This window comes from Cardiocondyla obscurior, linkage group LG26 (assembly GCF_019399895.1).
Source record: "Cardiocondyla obscurior isolate alpha-2009 linkage group LG26, Cobs3.1, whole genome shotgun sequence".
In the NCBI taxonomy this organism is placed as follows: Eukaryota; Metazoa; Arthropoda; class Insecta; order Hymenoptera; family Formicidae; genus Cardiocondyla; species Cardiocondyla obscurior.
This window is the reverse complement of record NC_091889.1, coordinates 1,312,294-1,338,292: the sequence shown is the minus strand read 5'-3', so window position 1 is coordinate 1,338,292 and position 25,999 is coordinate 1,312,294. Positions and strand designations below refer to the sequence as shown.

The 25,999-nt window shown below is 37.6% G+C and overlaps 2 protein-coding genes across 7 annotated transcripts in view; one reads left to right on the top strand and one right to left on the bottom strand.

The window, feature by feature from the left end:
- The first annotated feature begins 29 nt into the window (after positions 1-29).
- LOC139111976 (uncharacterized) lies at positions 30-15,295 on the top strand. 2 transcript variants are annotated; one of them, XM_070672684.1, is made up of 5 exons: positions 30-304; positions 1,108-1,233; positions 1,440-3,422; positions 3,549-3,714; positions 4,010-15,295. In XM_070672684.1, exons 1-5 carry the CDS (start codon positions 239-241, stop codon positions 4,222-4,224), a joined length of 2,556 nt encoding a protein of 851 aa, XP_070528785.1. In that variant the 5' UTR covers positions 30-238; the 3' UTR covers positions 4,225-15,295. The 2 variants fall into 2 exon arrangements, with proteins under 2 accessions (XP_070528785.1, XP_070528784.1); XM_070672683.1 differs by lacking the exon at positions 30-304 and adding an exon at positions 332-573.
- Positions 15,296-17,840: 2,545 nt separating this feature from the next.
- The window catches only part of LOC139111971 (A disintegrin and metalloproteinase with thrombospondin motifs 9), a 29,194-nt gene continuing 21,035 nt past the window's right edge, over positions 17,841-25,999 (bottom strand). For 2 of the 5 annotated variants that reach the window (XM_070672663.1, XM_070672667.1), the window contains 19 exons: positions 25,797-25,949; positions 25,435-25,584; positions 24,398-24,549; positions 23,764-24,103; positions 23,588-23,676; positions 23,171-23,518; positions 22,914-23,080; positions 22,567-22,817; positions 22,102-22,480; positions 21,856-22,017; positions 21,633-21,773; positions 21,384-21,515; positions 21,114-21,284; positions 20,729-20,941; positions 20,082-20,273; positions 19,228-19,416; positions 18,828-19,153; positions 18,599-18,735; positions 17,841-18,504 (listed from right to left, as the gene is read on the bottom strand). In XM_070672663.1, the coding sequence (XP_070528764.1) occupies positions 18,206-18,504; positions 18,599-18,735; positions 18,828-19,153; positions 19,228-19,416; positions 20,082-20,273; positions 20,729-20,941; positions 21,114-21,284; positions 21,384-21,515; positions 21,633-21,773; positions 21,856-22,017; positions 22,102-22,480; positions 22,567-22,817; positions 22,914-23,080; positions 23,171-23,518; positions 23,588-23,676; positions 23,764-24,103; positions 24,398-24,549; positions 25,435-25,584; positions 25,797-25,949 (3,991 nt within the window). In that variant the 3' untranslated portion in view covers positions 17,841-18,205. Of the gene's footprint in view, positions 18,505-18,598; positions 18,736-18,827; positions 19,154-19,227; positions 19,417-20,081; positions 20,274-20,728; positions 20,942-21,113; positions 21,285-21,383; positions 21,516-21,632; positions 21,774-21,855; positions 22,018-22,101; positions 22,481-22,566; positions 22,818-22,913; positions 23,081-23,170; positions 23,519-23,587; positions 23,677-23,763; positions 24,108-24,397; positions 24,550-25,434; positions 25,585-25,796; positions 25,950-25,999 lie in introns of all 5 variants that reach the window. The other 3 variants (XM_070672665.1, XM_070672664.1, XM_070672666.1) reach the window with 3 other exon arrangements.

Sequence of the window (25,999 nt, the reverse complement as noted above, 5' to 3'; positions counted from 1 at the left end):
TCGGGGCGCGGCACAGGGTGCGCGAACAATAGTCGACGGCGGTGGCGGCCCCGAGTGGAGTGACGAGAAAAAGAGAGCGAGGGGGAAGGAGGGGTTAACTTGGAGTCGCGCAATCGGGAGCGATCGAGAATGCTCGCAGCTGGCTGCCGCGCGAGAGAGCGAAAAGAGTGATGACGAGTGGCGATGGTAGTGGTGCTGGGTGACGGTGGTGACGACCGCCGCGCGTTTTTTTTTACCGATGGCTCTGTCCGAGGTGCATAATCTCGCCACGATTATCGGCAACAATACGTTTGCCGTTGGCAAGGTGAGGTGACCTAAACGCTAATTTTCTGTCCCCGACACGTATAAGCGCGTCCTGCGACGATATCGAATATGCTTCCTCCCTCGCGGCATCGCGAAAGCGCGTACGTGCCAACGATTTATTCTATCTGTACCGTGCGCTGTACTCTCTGCACTCGAAATGACATAAGCCTGCAGCCACTCGTCGCGCGGACGAAAAAGAGGAGGACGAAAAGCTGCCTCGCGGCTAGAGGAGACGGCGTATCGTGCGCATCCGACAAGGAGGACAGGAAGGTGCGATCTACGTTTGTTTCAAGCCGTAGCCGGGAGCGCGGCCGCGAGAAAGAGAGAGAGACAGAGAGAAAACGCCCGCGTAGTTTCCGCAAGAGTGCAAATGGTGACTCGCCCGCGTCCATCCTTGCTCGTTGCGATCGGCGAGAACGCTGATCCGCGCGGAGTATTATTGGATCTACCCGTGACGGTGCGTGTGCATGCGTGCACGCGCGCATCCGTGCGTGTTCGTACGTGCCTGCGCGCGGCTCCGATCGCGACAGCGGCTACCGCGATGACGACATTCGATTCGCTATTAAGATTTTAACTCGTCGGTCGGAGAGCGTAGCCGCGTAGTGAGCCGAGCCCCTCGTTGCACCGTTCGAAAACAATCGATAGATTCTCGCTTCGTCGCCGCACGACTCGTCTCGCTGGCCGCCGCGATGCGAATTTCACCGTGACCGAGTGCCGACGGGACGAAGGGCAGACTGAAAATTTCCCTGCTCGCGTCAAGTCCGAATCTACCATTCTCTCACTTAAGCGAATTGTCTTCCGCAGAGTAACGAGACCGAGCGTGGTGTCAATATGCTGGAAGTACCGCGGAAGGTTTACTCCAGAGACGTGCACGGGGTAGACTACAATCACTGGAGCTATGACCTAACGGGCTGCAGCACGAAAAGAAACGTGAGTAAAGACTTGCGTCGTCATTAAACTAGTTCCATCGCTAATTCCACTTGAAAAATTTAAATTTTTAATTAGCCAGTTTAGTTATAAAAAGTAGATTTAGTGCTTCCTTATGTGTATGCATTGGGTTTTTTTTTTTTTTTTTTCTTTTTTTTGCGCACAGCAATGTAGTAAATTAATATTTACATTTAATGCAATTTGTTCAGATGAACGTCGAAGACGAGGATAGTCAAGATTTGAACAATCCCATGGTTAACGACCTAGTGTCGAAGATCCTTGATGAGGATTCCATTTCCATTGACGCTTGTCACAATAGTTACAACAGCGGAGGTGCTCATTATCAGTCGGACTTGGCCAATTCCTGCTCCAGCCAGATTGCAGATAATTTGAACACTTACCTGACTGACGTCGACCACTTAGTCACTCGTTATCCGCTGTCCAGCAAGTTACACAACATTTACAACAATGCCAAGAGCGAGTTCCATCATTCCAACAATCTTTGCAATGACATGAAAACCCTGCATCTTGGTTCGTGCATGCGACAATCCATGGAACAGAATAATGCATGTAGCAGCGAAATTGTGTCGAGTGCGTACTCACCTGATCCACGATCGCATGTTGTACACTCGAACGATGGTGGCATGTACACGAGCGGAAGCAACATGCCTTTGTGCAACGATCTGTTAACGACTACGAGCGGAGCGAATTATGGCAAGCAGTCCAGCAGCTGGACAGAACCTATGTTAACTCCCTCGATGGGATGTCGAACCGAACTGGCCGGTAACTATTCGCGAATCTCAAATTGCGCCAAGCCAGATATGAATTTTAACGTAACCGCGTTAACCCTGGCACTGGATTCACCGAATCCCGTTCCCATCAGCGAACTCGAATATCACAACAGCATGAGACAAAACGTACCGTCGAGCTCGTATGGCAATACGATGGTAAATATGCACGATATGTACGGTGTTACCAGTAACCCCAGTCAGGGTTCTGGGTACAGGCCCAACTCGGCGATGACTGATCTGAGCGTTGATTCCGGTTTCTTGTCGAATTCACCGTTGCAACATTTTTCACCCGCCGATACAGCTCTACATACCTGCTTTGGAAGTAGTATGCAACGCAACGGAATCGGTGACTTCAAAGACGTTCACGATGCCGCCAGATTAAATATGACGAGTATCAGCATACCTAACGAACAGATACAATTCTTGCAGTCGCAAGCTCGTAGCTACAAAATGGATCAAGCTGTGGACCAAGATTACAAAAACTTAATCGATTATTATCCTCCTGGTACAAACAACTTTGTCGCATCCTCGGCGAATAAATTAGACACAAACGAGAACGTTTGTTTTCCTAGTGACTGTAGAATCGATAATAGCTTATTGAAGATGATTAATTCAAAATCAAAGTCCATCGAAACTAAGACCTACTCACCAATAGGATTTCCAAAGAATTTGAGTTCTCGCAATCTGTACCAGCCTATTGCTAAATACGGCTGTCATAATTATCAACAGTACACTGCCAACAGTGGCGACACTTTGAAAATACTTCACCAAAATTCCACATTTTATCACAACGACTTAAAGCAGCCTAAAGTCAACACGTACAAATTGGATGGATACGACTTGACTAAAGACATCGCGTTTCCTTCTGGAAGCCATTTAACCGACCGTATTACGGGATCCACTTTGGATAAGGATGCCTTCAATCATATTTTAAAGCAACGACACCATATGTCGAAAATACAAAGCATTCCAGCTGGGATTCCGCCTCCTGATATCATTTTCAACTCTGGGATGATATCGGGTACGAATACCGTGAGATCAGGAGCATTTTCATCGGCGATGCCAGTTCCTGTTCCTGTACCGGTTCATCCTGTGCCGCGACTGTTTTCCCCCCTTTACGGAGGAAATTTGAGCTTTAGAAATGGCAGCGGCGCGGCTAGAAAGACAGGCCCCTCGAGTATATTGCATTTCAATCTCGAACAGACGTACGAACAGTTCAAGCAGTTGGAAAAGGAGCGTAAGAAATGCGAGGCTGGATTGGCCGCGCATTTCCCAGGGAAACGAGTAACCAGCGCAAATAACATCCCGATCCCGCGTCTTCAAGGAAATCCGTCGAGGGTAGATCGTTTAATAATCGACTACTTGAGGGAACACGCTCGTGTCATTACGTTGATAGCAAAGGTGATTAAGTAATACTGCTTATAAAGTTTATTTTATTTTATTTTTTTCTTCTTTTTTTAATTATTTAAAATTTATTTTTTATGCAAATCGTAATCTATTGAATATTAATTTATTTTTGTGAAACAGATGGAACGTTTACGTGGGACCACGATGAATCAACGCGTGCACAAAGCCATGGAACATTGGCTGGAGGCTATCAAATACGTTCAAGAGTGCCGCAAGCAGGAAATTGCAAATGCTATCAAACGTCAAAAGGAGAATCCACATTGCATTGTAGCGTACGATGACAATGGTAAGTATCGTAATTGAGCAAGAACCTTTTACAAGTATTTTTTTGAAAGAGTGTAATCATGCATTTTTAACTAAATATAACTAGAGGGAATATATATTCATGACCAGATCATGAAAATAGTATATTGCTCACGAGCAACTGATTTAACGCTTGAATAATCCGCCTAGTGTTCTATGGTTCTATTAGCTTTAATGTGGAAAAAGAAAAAAAAACCAGCAAAGTCTCTTGAGCTAATTCAGATATGCAGCAGTCTAGTATCGCGATTCGTAATACTTATAAGTGTGCATGTGTGTAGATATTCTGACTCTGGCTGGAAGCGTCTATGGGTTGACGAAGGCGTCGCGATACGCGCGGACCGGTATGTATAACGCGCTTCAGGCTACATTACTTTATGATTTGGACATGGAGAAGAAAGTCGTCGAGACTTCTAAGGATCCAGTCTTAGAGGTAAAAGCCTACAGCGAAAGTCAAATGAAAGATGGAACCAACGATTACACAAGCAATACCTAGCAAACTTGCTCTGAATCCACTTGGTATCGCTCATCTTAAAGTACTAAATCGAGAGTCCAGCAGCTTTTTACTTACGTACAGTATTACGTTTTTGAAAAGCTTTTGCTGGTGAATTACGATTAATTTTACTGTTGAAACAAAATGCCGCCCATTAAATTCAAAACTTTCACTCTCGTGATATACGGAATAATACATACGAATGAATACTAATGCTTAAAACGGACATTTGGAAACGCGTGCGACTTTTTACAGGTTATTAATAACTCCATAGTTTTCTACCGTACGTATTTTAATGCTTACGACAGTATAACCGACTTAGCTTTTCAAGAACACCGATTTAGATACGAGAGTTTCGCTAAACTGCCTATCCTTTATCGGTTTATCTCTGTCGCGTGTCAAACAAAGAACAATATCGCTTTTTTCCTCGACGCCAAATAGAAATAAACCGAGAGCAGTGTCGATCGTGTTTGAACCGGTGATACAGCCGCTAGCTTCGAAATCGTTGATGACTCGTGACTCGCAACAAGAGCGAGATTGCTCAGATGTATTACATCCTTTAGAATAATGATAGACGAAGCCGTTCTTTGTACAATTACTCGTTTATATACGTATCCTAAGTTAAACGAGGTATAGGTAGGCAGAGAACGCCAATGTACTCGTTCAAAATGTTCGGCAGTAACTCGTTAGATTAGCTCAATGTGGCCTTCCTTGAATGTGTGACCCATAATGTGGTAGTAGATGTTCCAGGATTTGAATATTTCGCGAAGTGTAAGTGCGATGTTTAATCGCATGCAACACGAGCCTATATATATATATATATATATATATATATATATATGTATATACACACACACGCGTATGTATATTAAATTGTTAATTATATAGTACTAATGTCAAACTTTTCACTACCGATATTGCTCCGGATGTATTCTCACTTTAAGAATACAAAAAAAAAAAAAAAAGTACATATATGTACGACACGCACATACGCGAAGTAATCATTTACATTACATCTACAGGTATACGCACAACGACAAGTTACACCTGCACATAAAACTTCCGCACAGTAATACGTAAATGTGCGTATGTACATGTACGTGTGCGATACGTATACGTGTGCACATATGCACAGCATTATTTTATGTCGTTGCTGTGTGTTGCTGTTCCTGCTTCACAAATCACTTATTGTTATTTCTGTATCAGATGTAACACCGCTGCGACGAACATATCGCGATGAAATCGCGAACGACGCATCGATCGCGATACTTATAACAGATGCTAATTAGTACCTAAAGTTTCTATTAACTGGCATTTAATTATACGAAAGAGTAACCGAGGTCAATCAACTTCTGCGCGCGTGCTTTGATCTCTTTTGTAATAATCACGTCGCGTATTACGATACTGTGAAAGTTTATTATTCCAAATTGTTTTAAATTCATCTTTCGACAACGTGGATCTAAAGCAGTTTGGAAATGAGCTTGGCATGGAGATACTAGGATTTTTCTTAATCGATTACACGATTCAATACGGTTTTCGTCTTCTCTTCTTCAAATTGAACACGAAAATATTAGAAAAAGCACACACGTGTTTTACGAACGTCCGAATATAATACGTCTAACGTAATCCCGCACATCGCGTGTTAAGAGCATTAAAAATACATGATAGATATGTGTTTGACAATCCCTTTCAAATTGCATGCAATGTTATTGCAAATTTGTGCACGCATGCATTCACGCATACACAGTCACGCGCATACAAACGCGTACACATATCAGTATTTTGAAACCAGGATGACCAAGCATTGTGGATATATCAAGCGAAAGATCGTATAATTCAATGTGTAATCAGAAAAGCATAAGGGCTCGATATGTGTTTTCTAAAAGAAATCTGATTTACCAAAGATTAGGTACAAAATTTTAAATAATTGTGTTTTAAATCAATTTTACCATTTATGACTTTTTCTAAATTTAATTAATATTTAATAATGATATAAGTTTGAATTTAATTTTGACTCTGTTAACATCGAGAAAGTTTATGTGTCATTGTGATTCTTACCAATTAATGTGGAGATAATTTTCAACTATCTTGAACATTTAAATTTAAGTTTAACAAAAATAAAATAAATATAAAAACATGAAATGTAGTTTCACACATTAAATCTTCACGATAATGTTGGTTATTCTCGTTTCAAGTAATGAATTCGGTATATTGTATATGTAAATGATTGTTATTTTGACTAATGGCATTTACCTTTATTATGGCTAATTACTAGATTTTTTTCTTAATTAAAATAATGTTGTTTATCATTGGTTCCAATATATTGTATTTTTTCGGGAAGGTATTTTGCCTTAATGTAATGAATATTTTTAATTGAAAATTTTAATGTAAAATTAAAAAAAATTTTTGAAACGTGATCTTAATTACGTAACATTTAGATAAAAGAAAATGCCGTTTGTTAAAGACACTCCGCGAATTGTATGCGCACTTACGTGTATGTGTGCACGTTGCATCAAGGCAAGCATGAGTGCGTCGCGTCCGTACATGTAAATAAAAAAAAAAAAGGAAAAAAAAAAGCGATGTCATAACAATATAGCCGAAAATATGGCAGGAACTGACCAATGTTCGAGGCGCGAGACTGTTAAACTATTACCATATTTATATATCATTAAAAAAAAAAAAAAAAAACGACATACATGCATACATAGACCAAACATTTGTATAAATTTTCACTATGGCAGTAAATTGATAGTTTGAGATTGAAAGAGAAAGAATGACAAGATAACTTCTCCTAATACTTTTCTTGATAAAATAAAAATTGACTTGGAAAGGTAATAATTTCAATCTTAAACTATCAATTTTTAGAAATAAAATGCTTGTCTTATGTATATATGTCGTTGTGTAAAACTTAAAAATGATGCTTTTGCGGTAACGCACTTCTCGAGCACTCGTGATAGCGATCGTATCGTTATTCGATAACGTTGTATCGAAACTCATATCTCTCGTCGTAGAAAAATTGCGAATCTCGTCCGCCATTAAATATCGTGAAAGTATTTCTCTAAACAGCTTTGTAAGATTAATGTTAAATGGATGGTAGCGTGGTAAATTACGATCGATACGTACTCGGGGCTATCAACGCATAGTTGATCCGTAGTTATTTTTCTAGTTAGTTTTTCTGTCCTACTTAAAGAGACTCGTCGTGAGAATGCTACTTGCGATATGCATAATTTGTTACCTGCGACTTGCGTTTATAGATTAGCGGTTATTGATTTGACGCGACCACTTTGCCATGTCCTAAAGTGGTTGAAGCTTTTGTAAACGATCAGTATTTATACGTTGATAACAGAAAATGTTGATTAATATCTAAAGTTTTAATGAGTTTGTTACTTTTTTTTTTTTTTTTTTTTTTAATCGAGTCAAGTCGTTTTGTTCTTTTATAAGTTATGTAAGCTTTTTATAGTTGACGTGTAATAGTTATTTGATGTTTTACTCGTTCAATTGTTCCTATATAGAGAGAATATAGAAAAAAATTCTATGTACTAAGCTAGTAGACTTGACTAGTCGAGCGTATGTAGCATCGAGGTCCTTTTCTAGACTTACACCGTCTACATTGTATTTTTTCCGTTCTTCCTAATAGCTAGGTACTGCTTTTTTTCAACTTGCCTAAGCGACTTTGAGTCTTAGATGGAATAAAGCTGAAATTAAAGGACCTCGTGCTACGCTCATTACGAATTTACCATATTATGTGTTTCAGCGTGTAGCATTATTTATTATATAAATTTACTATTCGTTCGCTTAATATTTCGGGAACTCTTTTTTGTATTGACACTACAATATTGTACCTCGAATTTAGTAATAGATAGAGAGAGTGTAGATATTCGAAGGAGCTTTCGTTCTGTCGATAGTAACAATATAAAGCGAGACCATGTCGAGATAATGGTTTTCACTCGCGTATAATATCACGTATTGCGTGTATCACAATTTACGTGTATTCGGCGTAGAGGAAACAAATGTTTAGATAGAAAATGCGAGCGTCAATGCGAAATGGGAAAAAAAAAAAAAAAAAAAAACGAAGTAATGTTATTAAAATGTACAGAACTCCTATTTCAACTGCATTATCTTTTATAGGCCGATATAATTGGAGATAAACTTTTCGTAAAAATATGATGGCAAGTATTTTACTTTGCTTTTTGTGTGTGCGTGTGCGTATGTGTGTCAATTTTAGCTATTTTTCTTTAACTTGTATGAATTGTTATCTCGACGGTGAGAATAACGTCTTAAAAAAAGGAAATTCCTTTTATATTGATAATTTTATTATTGCTATCTATCTATTATTCGCACATATTATTAATAATTTACCTCTAACATTTTCTCAAGTTAGAACATGCCTTCTTTTAATGTCAAGAATATCAATGTGAAATTGGCCAGAAGATAATATAGTAAAAACGGGATGTACTGTAACAATACACACACAATGTAAACACATGTGTTGCTATATTATAGATTTATATGTATGCGTGTTAGGAATCGTTCTCGCGCTTTTCACACAATGAAAGGGAAAAAGGAGTGCATTGGCCTGTATATCGCGACCTCGCGATCGCCGATCGATAAAAGATATATATAAGAAAATATAACGAGAGCTTCTTAATTAAAGCTAGGGAACAATATATGGCTCTATCTAACTGTCTTTCTTTCGCTCTCTCGTTCTCCTTGCGTCCTCTGCGAAGAGGAGGAATTGAGGTCTAATATTGAAGCTCATAGATATTCGAGCTTCGTCGTCGATCGATATCTGTACTTGTTTCTCCCCGAACGTGTTGAAAATCGCGTACGAATTAGCGTGGAACAAGGTAGACGGACCGTAGTGCAATTTGGATAGATTGTTTATTAGACGCGTTATCGGCCCTAGAATTATGAGAAACTCAAATTAGCGCGAATAAGCTCAGGTCATGAGAAAGCTTCCTGATGTTAGACACTTAACTACGAGATTCGACGGCACGTTTGCCCTTGCCACGAATTAACTCTTCCTGTCGCGTTGTTCGTTGTTTTCTGTTTTATGTCGTACATGTAACTATGTAGAAGTGTCGGAGATTAGCAGACCGGGCCACGATCTAGCCGAGTTCGAGGTACGATATGATGGGGCAGCGTTTACTCAAATAAGTGTAATGTGATGAGATAAATTTTTTTTTTTTTTTTTTTTTTTTTTACGCGTGTGTTCTTTCCTTCGCGCAAGATATCGAAACTCGAGCTCGTCGAAGCCACGCTGGTTTCTAGTGTCCGACACAATTTGACCAGGGTCGGTAATTAAGCAGCCAGCGGAATTTTTACGTGAAACGAGAGCGAAAGACGTTCAATTCGACCGTCTAGGAGGAATGGTGCTGTCTTGCCGGCCGGTTTACTCGTAACACACATCGCCGCTTGTTTTTACATGACATACCGCATAGATAAGCAATAGGGTACGTCTGCGCGAAGAAGGAAGAATGGCGAAAGAAAGCGCAAAGCTCTCGTGTAGATATCGTTAGCCGTTCGTCTTAGAGACACATACGCGACTCGTAAGCCGTTTATATGTTTAGAACTCGCGCTCGTATTTCGCGAAATGATGCCACTTCTAATTATAACGCATTAGGCTCACTGAAAATCCTCGATTAAACTCGTCGACGAGAACGTCCGCAGCGCGAATCGCGTGGACGTTGCCGTGAGGTATTATCGACATCAGAACGGCTGATAGGCTTTCCTGTGCGACAGATAACAGACTTGTACTTACGTAATAGAATAACAATGACGGGCGGGCACGTTTAATTACACAACGTATTAATCTGATAATTAATATTACACAAGATACTTATTGCGTAAAGTAGCAAAAACTCTAACACATTGTTTTATATATGGGAATCAATTAGTAAGAATTACCTATAAAATAAACTTAACCGTTCTTATATCGATTATACAATCGGATGACTGATGGGTTCAACTCTGTCCGTACAATTTAACGTTTCATCGAAGAGATTACCTTTCCAAACACTTTTTAAATCTCGAACATGACGTGGAAAAGAGTCTCGGACTCTTTTTACGTCAATCAATTTTAATTCGAAGCGGCATTTGTATTGCCAGGGGCATGTAAGGAAATTTAATTTTCTTTTTTTTTTTTTCTTTTTTATTAATTTCAAGACTTGGAGATGGAGTTCTTCGATTTGCCTAAGAGGGTAATTTACCAAAACTGCTACTTGCCTAAGTACATATGAATGTAATCTACAGGTGTATTCGCGTCCGTTAGACTTTAAGAGTGAAACTTGATTAGAGTTCCTAACGATGTGTTAGATAGTCGCCCAGTCTTCAGCCGCAGCGTCGGATCAACGAATTAGCCGAGCGACTATGCATCTTAGCTACACGGTCTCTTTGTCTTACCGCTGTAATCTAGAGAGGTCTCGATTAACGGAGAGACGCAGTTAAACCCATCAAGACGATCCTGACGTTAATTCTTACGGCGAGGTCGCGCGGGAAACGCGGTGCGAACAAAAGGCGATATCGATCCTCCTCCCGCCCAGTGAATTATAAAATTTATACTCAAGACAATCGCGCCACTCCGTTTCGAGGCGTCAGCGTACAGCATTCAGGGTAAAATTAACGCGGGGAGATAGGTAGAGATAAAGGAGAGCGGGGTTGTGACCGGGGTGCATCGGCCTACGTCGCGTCGACGAGATCGAGCGGAGGTGCTCGGTTTGCGGACCATTAAAACAAAGGATACTGTACAACGATTACGCTACAATAATATTTAATGTACCTCTAGGTGGGAACGGGACTCGCGATGGGTCTCGCGATATCGCGCGCCGATATGGATTAAAAAGAAAAGAAAAAGAAAATTTACTCCGGCTTCGAAGCCGATCGTTTCTAGGATTTAGCCAAGTCGTCGCTCCGACTTCCGGAGAACACGCACAGCCGAGGCCCCTTGCGCGCGTCCCGGTATATAGTAATCATTTCTCATGTATTTTATTAGGAAGCTCTGACGCATTTCGTACGAATATATCGGGATTTACCTTATCTCCTTTTTCTCTTCGGTATAAATACGTAACGATCTAGGCCGCGATCCATCCGAAAGGAGTTTTCGCCTCCTCGCGCTTGCTGGGGGGCAAAGAATAGTGGTTTTAGACAGCGAGGCCGGCTAGATAATACCGATAGTTAGCTCGTCTTACCCGCATCGGCTTTCTCGCATCGTGTTTCTCGCCGCGAGCATGAGCTGTTGTCGCGATTGTTATTTTTATAATTAAGATTTTTACAATGAGCGACCGTACCTTTACGAAGAACGGGAAATTAAGAGGGAAGAAGGGGGGAAAAAAAAAAAGCGACGGAAGGCAGACCCTCGGAACCCGAAATGCGAAACGACCATCCGTTCGCCGCCGTTGATTTTCACCCCCTCGTTGCGGCATGCCTTAAGCGTGTCAACGTTAATTAATCGTATCGACTGCGTGTTTAGCATTTTCGTGTAGTCCGCGTTATTCTTGTCGCCACGACTGTTCACTTCTATCTCTCGCGCGACTCGTTTTCCCAATCACGGCGATACAATTCACCACCCACCCCGAACACATATCGCGAAAAAAACGATCGCAGAAACGCAGATCGCGCTCCCCATTTTTTTTTTTTTTTTTTTTAATCAGAGCTCGTCGCGTTTACAATGTTTTCGCGTTTCTCCTCGATGACGTTGGCGTCCACGTCCAGAATTTCGCTCAACATCTCCGCCTCCCCTCAAGATCCTGCTTCTTCTCCTCTGCGTTGGAAGCAAATTTCTTGCAAAAAAAAAGAAAAAAGAAAAAAAAAAATAAATAAACCGGATGTATTTTCGTAACGCTTTTTTAGCATCCCTAGTTTTCCGCGCGTGTATACCGACAAACGTTTTTTAATACTATCAGCTGACTATCAAGCGAGCGAATTCTCGAGGTCCTCCGCGAAAAATGCTTCTAGGCTGTGACTCGTAACTGAGAAATTAATTGCGCGTTATTTATCGAAACAAGTGACAATCCTTCCTCGAGCGAAAGTCGAAAACGAGAGGGAAAGATGTGAAAAAAAAAGAATAATAATAAAATTAAATTAAAAAGAAAAAAAAAGATAACGGGAGACACGCGTTAAAGGATGGAAAACGTTTCGGATACGCTTCCTCCTCGTCCCGTTCGCGATTCTTCAACGTAACATTGTTATACAACAATTTCTGTCCGTTTTGTTCGCTGTCGCGACAGTGAGCTAATTAGAAAAAAAAAAAAAGAGAGAGAAAAAAAAAAAATTCGTTAAATTATAAAGATCTGAGAAGAGATGCGTAGGACGCGAGGAAGCCGAGACTGGATAAACTAACGAACCTTTTCGTTCTTACGCGTTTCGGTGCGTCTTCGTGCCGGCCGTACAACGTAATAATATTAATAATAAATAATACGCGAATGATATATCTTTAAATGGGCTGTGGTAGAAACAAAAAGAAAAAAAAAAGAAAAAAAAAAGAAAAACCTTTATATATACTTTACATATATATACTGGATCGGATCCTCTCGTTTTACTCAACGTCGTAAAGAGAAAAAATTTAAAAATAAAAAAGGAAAAGACGGCATCTCATTTTCAGCGGCGCGTATTCTGTCTTTCGAGCATGTGAAAGTCACTGTCCTATCGTTTTGTCACACAACGATTACCTTGCACAAAGCGTACCTAATTATATACATAATATGCGTGTGCATGTATATGTACGTTCAATTCTAATATATAATAAATGTTTTAAACAAAAATGTATATATATTATTAACATTATATTATGATATGTTATAATTAGTAATATATGTATAATATAATGTTAGATATGACGCATACCTTGTACATATACATGCACATATCGATAGTAGGATCCGCCGTAATGATTGTCAATAATATATTGTACCTATCGTATTCGTTTCGATATGCGAGCAGATATTATATAAATATATATATATATATATAAATATATATTAATATATTGAGCTATAGGCTGTAAATCTGAACGAAGCCACGTCGTTCGGATCGGAGCAGATTCGTTCTCCGAGTGTGTATAATGTTGATGCTGCCGCTTCAAGAGCCACGGAAGATCTCGACAAGCTGATGAGTTGCTCTCTTCCTCCGGCCAATTTGCTCGATTAAATTTCCAAGCGGAGATATATACCCGATTGTGATTAAAGAAAAAGTTAATTTAACAGCTGCGTAATTAATTTTTTTTTTAATTACATCGGATTGTCCGTTTATTTTCTATTCGCTCACCGTAGTCGAGCGGAAAATAAAAATTGCATCTTGGCCGAGAGACGCGAACGATGCTGCGGCATGGCAGATGCACACGCGTAGACGTTCGTATCGATCGCGTAGAGTGTAGTTCGCTAGCTAAATACAAAAAAAAAAAAAAATATTCAAAAAAAATAACGAAGGAGAAATGATGTTTTAGACTCTTGCTCAACGATCGTTTCGTTCTCGCTTCCGACCGAGGGACGATGCCGCGCGGGGTGCGCACCCCCGAGCATCGTCCTCGGCCGGCTAAGGGTAGCGACGGAGGAGAAACGTGGACCATTTCTGTGCGCTCGACGCGAGGGTAATCGCAAAAACGTTTCCCCTTTTCTACTTAATTTTGCGAAGCGCAACGGACGAGCCTCTGCAGACCGCCGAGATCTGTACAAACGTCTTCAGAGGATGGGATTCTTTTAAATTTATTTATAAAATTATCTTCGAACCCGGTTATAAGATTCGAGATCCGTTTGATTCCGGCGTGTTTGCTTAGGGATGCACAGTCGCGAGACTCCCATGCGATTATAGATGAAATAAGGGGAAGTCACGATAATTATCTTTATTATTATTAATTTTTTGAGCATTTAAAATACCCCTGCGTACTCGTGTAACGTATTAATGTATCGCGATTTAATAATTTCATGGATGTTTCACTGTTAACAATTCGTGCATGCTTGCGCGCGCGCTCGTGTGTATGTGTGAAAGAGTATCTCGTTTTGTGCTCCCATGCATTTTGATATTTAATGTAATTCGCGATTTAATGTCGTCTACGGCGTTGTAATTCTCTTGTATGGTGCTCTGCGCCGGATTTTCTGAGCGCCCTCGACTAAACCTCTGATTAACTTAATCGGCGAATTAATCACTCGCGGTGGACCACTTTGTGTTCACACGCATCGATGCAGATTAATCTATATTTAATTCGACTCTTATCCTTCCCGATTCTTATTGAAATTCGGCAGAGATAAGACGGAAATTAAATCGCGATTACAGAATTAATCTACATTGGCAAACGTAAATATTAATTCTATAATTCGAGATGCAACGAAAGATCAATGATCGTCTGCGCTTAAAAAGTCGCCTGGTAGCTTAACAAAGTTAATCGCCGTTCGAGTTAATCAGATTTCCGCTGCGGTCATCCTAACAGTCAATCTAAGTGGTACAATCTTCGAAAGGATTTGCGAAGCGCGAAGTTGAGCGTACAAAACCACGTTTTTTTGTTCTCTTTTTTTTTTTTTTTTTTTTTAATCGTAGTTGTAAGTATATAAACCTGAGCTTAATGTACTATCTCTCTCTTTCTCTCTCTCTCATTCTCTCGTAATGGAACTGTTTGTACTTTACTAGTTTATTAAACGCCCATTTAGACTTACATTGTAGAAGAGAGTTGAGAGAAAAGGCATGTTTAATGCGCGTCCCTCTTCGGCGTCAGTTACTTTTCGTTATTTTCCTTTGCTCTAGCATATGGATATCTATAATATGAATATAAATATATAAAATATGTATTACGCGTACGTGAGTATCAATTAGGAGACGCGTATCCACGTGCTTTCGCTTTGAGAGACATTTAGTAAATCCCGATAAATCGTTTTAAGGCGTTGCGAGTGTGATGATGCTGTTCGAGGAAAATCTGGAATCGGCTGAGACGGTCATTCTCTTTTCCGTTCTTTCCTTTCGTTCGTTCTCCTCTTTATGTTCTAACACTACGACGATTAGAAAATGTGTTTTACTCAAAGTGTCCTTCCTACGTAATTTACTTGTTCGTTCTTATAAGCTAAATAAATGGTATCTCTTTCATGTTCAAGTACATGAGTATTTATTACGAGCGAAACCTTTCTCTAATTAATAAATTTTCGAATAAATAATATGTAATTTTTAGCCACAATTAAATAAAAACGGTAATTTAATCAAATTCAAAGTAAACAAAATGATAATTAATAAATTACTTTAAGAAAGAAGCAAGAGTAAATAACGTGCGTATTCTGTATTGCCTAGTAATAAAAAAAAAAAAAAAAAAAAAAAAAAAAAAACATACTATAGAAGGCAAATTATAAATGATTATTTTATTACATTCAATTTTTTGTATTTTTCTAATAAAAGTAATTATCGTGATATACAGAGAAATACATGGTTTTTTTTTTCACAATAAGTAGTTAGGCGGGTTAAAGCATTTTTGCTTGAAATTGTTAGGAAGTATTGTTAACTACTTCTCTACTTGTTTTTATTTGTTTAATTTTTGGATAATTATATTTAAACGGTTAGATTAAAACAAAGTTAATTTTTAACTGAAAATTTCAGTTATCCATTCCTTTTCATTAATTCAATTCTGTATATCATGATAATAAAAATACGCTTACGAATGTTTGATTATCGTGCAACAACCGGCCAATTAGCTGCCCACAAAATATATTAGATATACATGCTCGCAGCCTATTATTTTTTTTTCCACACTTTTTAACACGCAACATAATCTACAGAATACATCGCTGTTGATTTGCTAATCGATCGCAGCACCATTCATTAGCTTCGCTAACGGCAATACAAGAATTTAAGTAAATATTGCGTTCTTTTACAATTAAAGTTTTTACATTACCAAAAACTATCGCAAATAACATTGTTACTTTCAGCACGTCGAAGATACTTATGTTAAAAAATACGTTTTATACTCGCGTTTACGAGATAGATCGCACTACCTTCGTCTTTCGTCAAATCTTATTATGCTACAACGCGGCCAAAATTGGCAGATTTTACACTTAACAATTACGTATACATATACCATTTAATATAATAATATTAACTATGGCAGTCTGTCAAAATACGCGTATTTATATAGCTAACAGGCATTTGAATAATAAAGCCCAACCAAAGTGGGCACTTGAACATTCACATCGAGTGTCGCAATTGTTAGAAAAAGGCGATTTATTGTACTGGCCAATCTTGTTGGCTGTTTAATATAAAAGACTAATTGGCACCGCGTTCATCGTCAACCTCATTCCTAAGTTGACGCGATGCGATAAAATACAAACAAAGTTTCCTTAGATTTTATTATTACTTTATAGTATAAATATAATTAGCTTTTGTACAAATTTCGTAAATTGATTTCAGTAATACGATTGTACGTAACGACTATATTACACATAACTTAAAAAACGAATTTTGCGCTTAATCTTCATTGGGATTGCAGATAAGTGCGGAACGTAACTGATTAAGTTTCACGAACTTCATTTATTTTGACCAATTAAAGCTAAACCTCCCGTAACAAAAACGTTTTCTTAAAAGGCTTGTTAAGCCTTAATTAGTCTCTTTAAATGCATTATCAAAAATTATATTTACCAAGTGACAAGAAACAAAACGTTCTAAGTACTTGTAGAGATAGTTTGAAAAATTATTCCGTTCTGCATCTTAATTTTTCTAGACGTAAAACGAAATTATGCCGTGCATTAATCACTAACAAACGCAGGGTACTTAAATACCATTTTCAAACCACTTTACACGCATACACTGTGAACCGTAATAATAATTACTTATTTTACACACATCTATACTATTAATTACTGCGATACTTTCGAAATAAATCGGACAATATTCTCTTATACGCGCGCGATGCAAGTAAAAAATATCCTACAGCTTGTTTAAAAAGTTTTACGAGTTTGTTTCTAGAGTTTATTGCAAGTAAAAAAATATACTTACGTAAAAAGCATAAATTCGAGTATTCGGTTCTTTCTATCTGGAAACTAAAAATTGACGTTAATTGCAGTACGAAGATGTGAATCAAGATACTCATCTCAGTTGTACTTTTATACTGATACTGTACTGTTTAAAGTAAAAATAAGGTATTAATTCTCCTTAATTGTATTTTTTTTTTTCTATTTCTTTTTTAATGGTGGGGTTTTATACGGCAGTGACATCACACAATAAAAGCAAACTGTAGGAGATCGTAAGATCGTCGAAAGAGAGCATAATATTAATCGTGAAGTGTTCATAGAATATGATACCATTATCAATTATTTTAAGTTTGTATATATAATAGGTATAACGATTATTATTTGTTCCGATGTCGCTACGACTGCTGGAAATTCGATTTGCGGTTAAAAAATGGCTCTAATTATGAAAGTATTTATTTTAGGATTTGTTTGCTATATTTTATTTTTTCTAACTGCAAACTTTCTAATTGACACCCATAGAGACACATTTCTCGTAAATATGGAACTGAAACTTGATTCCAAGTGCACATGCATAACGGCAGTGATAGATTTGTACATTGTGTCATGTGCATTCCGCTAAATCGCTCGTCGTTTCAGTGAGTTCCAGTATCGCTATCCAATATACATATATTGGAAGAAGAAAAAAAAAAAAAAAAAAAAAAAAAAAAAAAAAAAAAAAAAAAAAATATATATATATATATATATATATATATACTTTTTCGGAAACTACTAAGAAACTAATCGAATTTAAAGCAAATCGGTGGTTATGATACCGCGACTTATGATCGTGGGATCATAGGACAGATACATGAAGTACTAAAAATGATGGCTGTGACTAGGGAGGTAATACGTCCAGCTTTAGACCCGTCCTCGGCTTGCAAAAACCGCAATAACCGCCGCATTTACCGACGATTCGTTGATTATTCTAAATAAAGAGTGAATTAATACATATATTTGGATATATTTCCTAAAAAATTAATATTTAAAAAATGGTTGCTTTCCTATCAAGTTTAAATAAACTGATTTAAATCAATCCTTTGAACAAAGATTTGAAAACTTTCAAATAAAAAATATTCTTTGAAAAACTCTTTCTCCGTCAAAAATAGATTACTTACAATTTTATTGATAGCGAGAACGGCAGTTGAAGTTTCTTTAACCCATGTAACTTCTGGTGATAATCCCAAGGCAGTTCCTCTCAAATCAATGCTAAAACGGCCTTGTGGACATTCGGCGAGGCTATAACAATCACCGGCTTTGCCATATTCCACACGTTGCATCCCCTTTGTCCACGAAAACGTGTAATCATTCCCTAAAAAAAATTTTTTTTTGTTTAAGTAATGCTGCAAGTTTCTAATTTTTCAATATTAAAAATTAAATATATATAAATTGAATATAGTGTTTACCTATAATATGCAGTGTAGTTGGATTTATGCGTATCCTCTTAAACATTGTTCTGCCAGATGTCGTTCCCCATTCAGACACGCAGTTGCAGCTGTCGTTTCTCTGACCATTATATGGACATGTGTGAGGATATTTTAATCTGATACATTAAAATACATATAGTATATCATATAAAATTTATAAATCATTAAAAACATAATAAATATCAAAAATAAAATAATAGCCATCAACCTTTTGTCATAAATTTCCGCATAGTTTTCGCTATCACTAGCTGGTAAAGTCAAGTACTCCCGTGGCTCGGCGCTCGACATTCCATGACAATAAATCGTCATATTTCTACCACCAATTAACAACTGATATTCACCATCCGTGTTAATTTTGAATCGTTTCTGAAGCTCGAGACAAGTGGCCGGACCGCATTTTCTTTGATTACACTTCCGCTTTCGTTGCGGCTTGTATTCAGCGGGACAGTGAATTCGCGCTACTTTTTTGCCACTTATATCGTGACAATAAAGTCTTCGGATCTGTCGACCTTTACGTCCGCAAGGATAACTACACTATAAAAGCAAGAAAGAAAAATTGAAAGAACAAAAACGAAGAGAAGATAGAGTATTTTAAGATATGCACTCACTTTTTTCCAAGGGCCAGTAGTCCAATAATATTGATCACTACACCCGCGTAGTTTGCAAATTTGATCGCCAACTGGCCTTTGATCCATTGGACAACCTTCCGTTGGAATAGGATCGATCCATCCATAAAGATTTACTCGATGACAAGTGACTGCCCGACGTTGTATTCCTTCACCACATTCTGCCGAGCACTTACAAGGAAACACATAAAAAAAAAAATGTTTTTATTATGCCAAAAAATGCTTATTGCGACAAAAAATGAAGGAATAAAATAAGTGATACAACGAAAGAATGTATTAGCAAATCGATATTACAAATTATCAAGAACAGTTATTAATTACAATTGCAAAAGGCGTTTAACGAAAACATTCTCTCACTGTAACGTAAAATTATGCAATTAATTCAATAAGAATCCATGCTCATGCGTAATCTGAAATAAAAATATATGCATATCTATTATATATTCCAGATCATTATCATTTTATTAAAATTTCCTTAAACTGTTACTTTAGGATATTGCTTCGTGGAGTACAAGTTATATATACATATGTTAGTAATTTATAATACGATAATTTTACTTCTATTAATGAGAAACACCCTGTACACGTATTCCTTAATAAATATAACGTGAGATTAATAACATGCATGAGAAAAATCCATTATTTGAAAAGGGATATTAAATCGTGAGTATTTCGCACAAATCTGCTAGTAGTTCGAACATTCACGTGTGCATAAAACTTGATATGATTTTCATAACTTTGTCAAATTGTGAAATGTTTGTTATATGTAGATGTATATATATATTAGCGAATATGATTGGTAGCATTGCTGGTGTAAAGTTGAGGTATAAAAATACCTCCGACCAAGTGCCTTCTTGCCAAATAAAATCACAGGCAACGCGATGGCATAATCTCTGTGATTTTGGTTTGCGCGATTTTGATCTCAGGCACTGCTCGTCCTTAACGGGTATTTCTGGCTCGTGGTTGCCTCTTCGCATAATGCACTCCACTCTTCGAGTCTGAATCCCGGTGCCGCATGATTTCGAGCACTGCAAAATATTTCGACTCGCAAACTAGCTGTATAGTACACATATGTACGTACATCCGCGATGGTAAATTTTTGACATCACGAGTGCTCGGAATCATCATATTCACATCGCAGATTTTCACTAAGTTATTTAAATTGTTTTATTACAGCCGTTTTCGTTAAAATAAAATTAATGAAGTGAAATCCCGTTTGGGGATATTTCACTTAAAAATGGTTTTCCTAAATTTATACTCCATGTGTGTGTTAATATTCTGAAAGCTTAACCTAACTTAATCTCTTTATTAATTTTTCATATAATTTCCGATAAAACTTAGTTGCTATTACCGTACCTTTTAATTATAAGAAAATTTAGCATTTGTTTCTTCAATATTCAGAAACAGAAAAAGTAAATTTTATTAACAAGATATGTTGTTCTATGTTATTATATTATAATTTTGGATAAAACGTCTTACTTACCGGGGTCCAATTAGACATTCTCCATTTACGAACGATGTTAGCCTCCGAATTGTTCTCTCTATTATTTTTGGGACTCCTGCAAGATTCTTTCTGGCATCTTCGCACGTGTTTTGGTTGTTCGTCGTTACATTCCTTGTCTGGCAAATTTTCGCCGCGATGACTTTGGCAACGAACTTGACGATGCTGGAATCCATTTCCGCATATTGCGTCGCACTAGACATTAAAATCATTGAAGACATCATTAGTCAGGAGAATCTAATGTATATTTTTATCGTCGTAAAAAATATTCATAAAAAAGTATACAATTTTACAGCTCGTTTAATTCAATATAAAAAATGTTTATGGATATAAATTAATTTCTTTTGTAATGAAAGTATTACAATACCTCGCTCCAGTCGCCAGTATTCCAAATTGGGCATGGGTGACGATTGCACACAATCCTAGCTATAGGTTGTTGATTAGAATCGCAATAATAGTCAGGTGCAACCATCCTGGTGTTCGAGGATATGCATCTCACTAATCTGTTCTTGTACCCGGTATTGCATTTTCGTGAGCACTACATATGAAATGGTATGAATGATTACACGTTATAACGAAATTTAACGAATAAGTTATGCATTCTAATAAAAATATTTAATATAATAAATAAACTTACCTCTCCATAAGATCCTACGTGCCATTTGTAACTCGATTGAAACGTAATACCATTGCTGTCGATTTCGTTTTCTTGTGGGAAGGAATCTTCACGCGGAGGATTCGTTGAATACGTGATTGACGGCTGGTTTATCTGTAATTATATTAATAACATTTTGTTGCATTATATTCAAATCTCTTATAATTAGATTGTATTGTCTTTAAAAATTGCCGTCATTAATAAATAAATAAAAAAATATAATAAACTTACGACATTGGGACATGGTTTTAGTGTGCAGGCAATTGAGGTCTCTGGTTTCTCAGAGATAGAACATCCGTCACTTGGTACATTATCTGCATTTTTGCAAATAACTTTTCTTCGTAACACTCCCTCGCCGCACGTCACTGAACACTATACAATAAAAAAAACTAAATTCAATTGGGTAGCTTATTATAAATACATAATATGAAAAATTTTATTCGATATACTATACCGGACTCCAATCATCGGCATGCCACTGATGACAAACACCGGCATCACAGGCCTCCGTCGTTACGATCGGTGTACTGCTGCAAAAGGTGTGCGACACGACGCGATTCTCAACTTGGCACCAGGAAGCTCTATGCCGTTTTCCGACACCACAAGTCACGGAACACTGTAACATTTCATGACACTCGTTAATCTAAATTACCAATAAACATTATTGACCACTGCGTGAAACGTTTAAAGCGTATCTTACCGGGCCCCATTCTCCCAAATCCCACTTCGGACAAGCTTCTTGATTGCACGTCCTTTTCAGATGCTTCTCCTGTTTAGCGCAATTTTCTTCTCGTACTTGTCTCTTTTTTGAATCAACACACATGGCTGTTCTTAACTGCACACCGCCACCGCACGAGACACTGCAAGCATTCCATTCGGTGTAACTCCAGTGAGCATCGTCGCAAGGACCTACGCACGGTTGAAGTTCGCTCGGTTTTTCGATATGCAAACAAGCATGATCTGGTATCGGTCGTGGAGCATGCGATGTATTTAGTAAAATTTGAACGCATCGCGAGGTGACAGTCCGTACGCCTGGGCCACAATAATTCGAGCATTCAGATACAGAAGTCATCTGCCATCTAAAAACAGAAAGATTTTTTTTTTTAATAAATTCAATAATTAAAAGTATCACAAATAAAATACTATTTAAATTTTGTATACTTACTGTAACATACAATGCGCGTTGCATATCTGACTTTCTTCCTGTGGTTTTTCTTCATTTTTGCAATAAGCATCAGGCACTGCTTCCTTGTGTTCACTGCTTCTACATTCGGCCTTACGATACTTCATTCCTTGACACATTCGATTACAGGTTGACCAGTCCTTAAGTAGCCACGTGTAACTGTTTAGAATTTTTTTCGGTACAGTGTACTCGTACGTGATTTGCGGCGGATAAACATTTCCTACAGATAGTACCTAAAATTTCACATTTTTGGTTAAACAAAGTTACATCGTTGAAGAAACTACTTTTAGCTAAATGACGCAATTGTAAAATGTAAACTATAAACTTACTTCTAAAATTAAATCAATGGCAATAGGCCGGGAACTATTCAGACGTTCCACAACCGATTCCGGTCCGCTATATTCGATAGTGATGCCAGGATGCACAATTACCTTGCGATGCATTACCATAAAGTTTCCGTTTAAAATGTATTCGCCGTGCTCCCCAATTCGCAATGCTAAATAATTAAAAAATAAAAAAATTTTAATATTAAAGAAAAGTAAAATATTAATTTTAAATAAATGTCAGAAATAATTTAAAATCTTACCAAGATAATTACTGTCGTTGTGAGAGCCCAACCATCCATGTTGTTTAATATCAATATAACTGCTGCCGGCGGGGATTTTAGTTACTCTGGTGTAACCGTATACGCTACTATTGTAGGCGCCCGCAATCCTTTGACAAGTGGCGTTGTCACCTTTACAAACCCCGCAGGTATCGAGTTCAACTGTTGAATTCAAAACATGATCGCATCCAGCGGGCTTGCACTGACCATTAACGCATATGTGAAAAGTGTCGGGCCCACAGGGTGTCCCGTCAATTACTTTTTCACGTAACATATAATACTGATTGCTCTCCACTTGACAGTACAACTTGCAACGATCCTGTGGCAATACTATAAACGAAAAAATTTTTATCTTCCTCGCATAGCTTTCTTAGAAATCAAATATAAATGATTGCTTACTTCTGGTATATTTTGCATGCCATTTAACGTCCCGGGCAAGGTTTTGAATATTAAAATTGTTATTGTCAAATTTCGAGCACTGTTGTTCTCTGTAAAAAAAAAAAAAAAAAGTATTAATATTAGCGTATTAAAATAAATTATTCATGACTAATCGAACTAAGACATTAAACACGTACCTAAAATCGGGACTACCTGATGGGCATTCTTTGGTTCCACAGCTACGATATTTGACGCGCTCGCCGATACAATAATTTCCACCATTTTTCGGCGCCGGGTTATCACACTCGCGATATTTTCTTTTGATGCCGCCACCACAGGTCCGAGAACACTCGCCATATCTTCCCCATTCACCCCATTGACCCTGCACTGGTTCGAGATTTCTGCGCGATACACACTCACCACGATGACACCATTTATCGATGCCGCATGGCGTACCATCGGCCCAGGGCATGTGCTGAGTATGACATTGCTGATGATGATCCCACAGTGGTGCGGTGCACCACAGTCTCCTACACACTGCCTGGCCGGTAACCAACCAAGCCCTCAATTTACTTCAATTCTTAAATGAATTGTGATAATGTCAGAAAGCAAGAAAAAAAGGAAAGAAAGAAAGAAAAAAAAAAAAAAAAAAAAAAAGCTTTAACTTTTAACAGAAAATCTCCGATTACCAATGATTATTCCTCATTTGCAAAGATATTGTAACTGCATAAAAAGGTTAACTAAAGATAATTAAAATAAAAGAATGTATTTTGTTTGTAATATTGCAAATATGTTTCAATTATACGCGTGAAAAGAACGTTTTCGACTTACCATCACTCACCATGTGAGGACAGATTCTGGATCCTTGTCCAAAGACGAGTTCGCACTGCTTGTTCTCCGAATAGTCTTCGCCGGGTAGCCGCCCATTTTGTCTCTTCATTATTTCGCTGGGTTCGTCCAACAAACAGTTGGCATATCCGGCTCTGAAATAAAAATCAATATAAATTAAAAAGAGCTTATATATTCGTTCAGGTAAGTTTTTTAAGAATTATATTTCTTGTAACAACGTGTAAAATGTATTACGAACATATAAAAGTTGCTTAGAATTTCATTAATCCAGATTTCTAACTGACAACTTGTTTCTTGTCTCTTTGATGTCACAGAAAAACTCGCGACATTACCTTTCTCGATTGCAATGAATTTGTCTGACCGACATTTGTTTCTTAGAAATCTGCACGTTTGACGCAAAGAGTTTATTCTCAGCTTTTTTATTCATGTTTAAATTGCGATTCTAAATCCAATTTTGTAATTCGCTAAATTTAAGTCTGAAAATAATCTTTAAGCAATTAATTAATTGTATTAATAAGAGTATCTGCCTTAATTAAATTATTTTGATGGCAGAAACAAAACTATTTAACTCGATTAAAACCATTTAAGAGCAATATGTCGTTAATTTGAGAGATATCAAGTCTTTAACTAAATATACAGATGTCCAATTTGATAATTTTGTAAAAAAAAAATTTAGTTTTATAATTTTAAATTAAATACATTAATTTATATAAAACTTTTTAATAGATTAAAAAATTTTTGTAATGATTATTAAAAACTAGCTTGATAAATATTTTGTTAAACTAACTTGATAAAGATAAAGTATTAACTTATAATCATTAATGCGTTAAAAATTCCACGAGTTATATTGTTATAAACCGAAAGACAAATCAACGCGGTCAACAGACAAAACCTATCATCATCGCATTGCGTACTGTCTTAAATAAAGGTCATAAATCAATTGGTTACGACCTCTTTCCAGAATGCTCCCCGGCACATCGTTTACAACCGAGTCATTTACCAATTAATGACTGACTCACTCGAGAAATTCGGTGACATAGTGTCGGGAACACTTGGACCACTCCCAGGGAAAAGTATTATCGTCCAGCATGCGAGACATTACATTGTGTATACCCGAACGGTTCCTAAAACCTGCGCACTTGGCATCGTCGTCGTGCGGCATGTTAAGCCTGTAACACATTCGAATATTTCTTCTGACTGTATTAGTGTTTCAAAAAAAAAAAAAAAATAGTAATCGTGATACATTAAAAAGATTGAAAAATTGGAGTTTTAAATCTTTACTTGGCAACATTTTTTATGTATACATAGTATAGCACGTTTTCGCGAAGAAGACCCAATATATCATTCAACAGAAAAGATTGTTATCGATATTGATACTTACACGTGACCAATTTCGTGTGCGATGGTAAACGCCGCGGCCAATCCATTATCCTGCACGATAGCGCACGAAGCTCCAGGCGAGCACATTCTACCCAACTCGGCTAAGCCCAAAGTATCGCAACGCTTTTGGCGCGGATTATGGCATAAATTTTCTCTAAAAATTATTTTTAGTTTGTATATATGTTTTCAAGTTCTTAATTTCAA

Coding starts and splice junctions, on each gene's coding strand:
- LOC139111976 (XM_070672683.1), top strand. CDS start 373: ATGCTTCCTCCCTCGCGGCATCGCGAAAGCGCGTACGTGCCAACGATT. Junction 574..1,107: donor CCGACAAGGAGGACAGGAAG/GTGCGATCTACG, acceptor TGTCTTCCGCAG/AGTAACGAGACCGAGCGTGG. Junction 3,423..3,548: donor TCATTACGTTGATAGCAAAG/GTGATTAAGTAA, acceptor TTTGTGAAACAG/ATGGAACGTTTACGTGGGAC.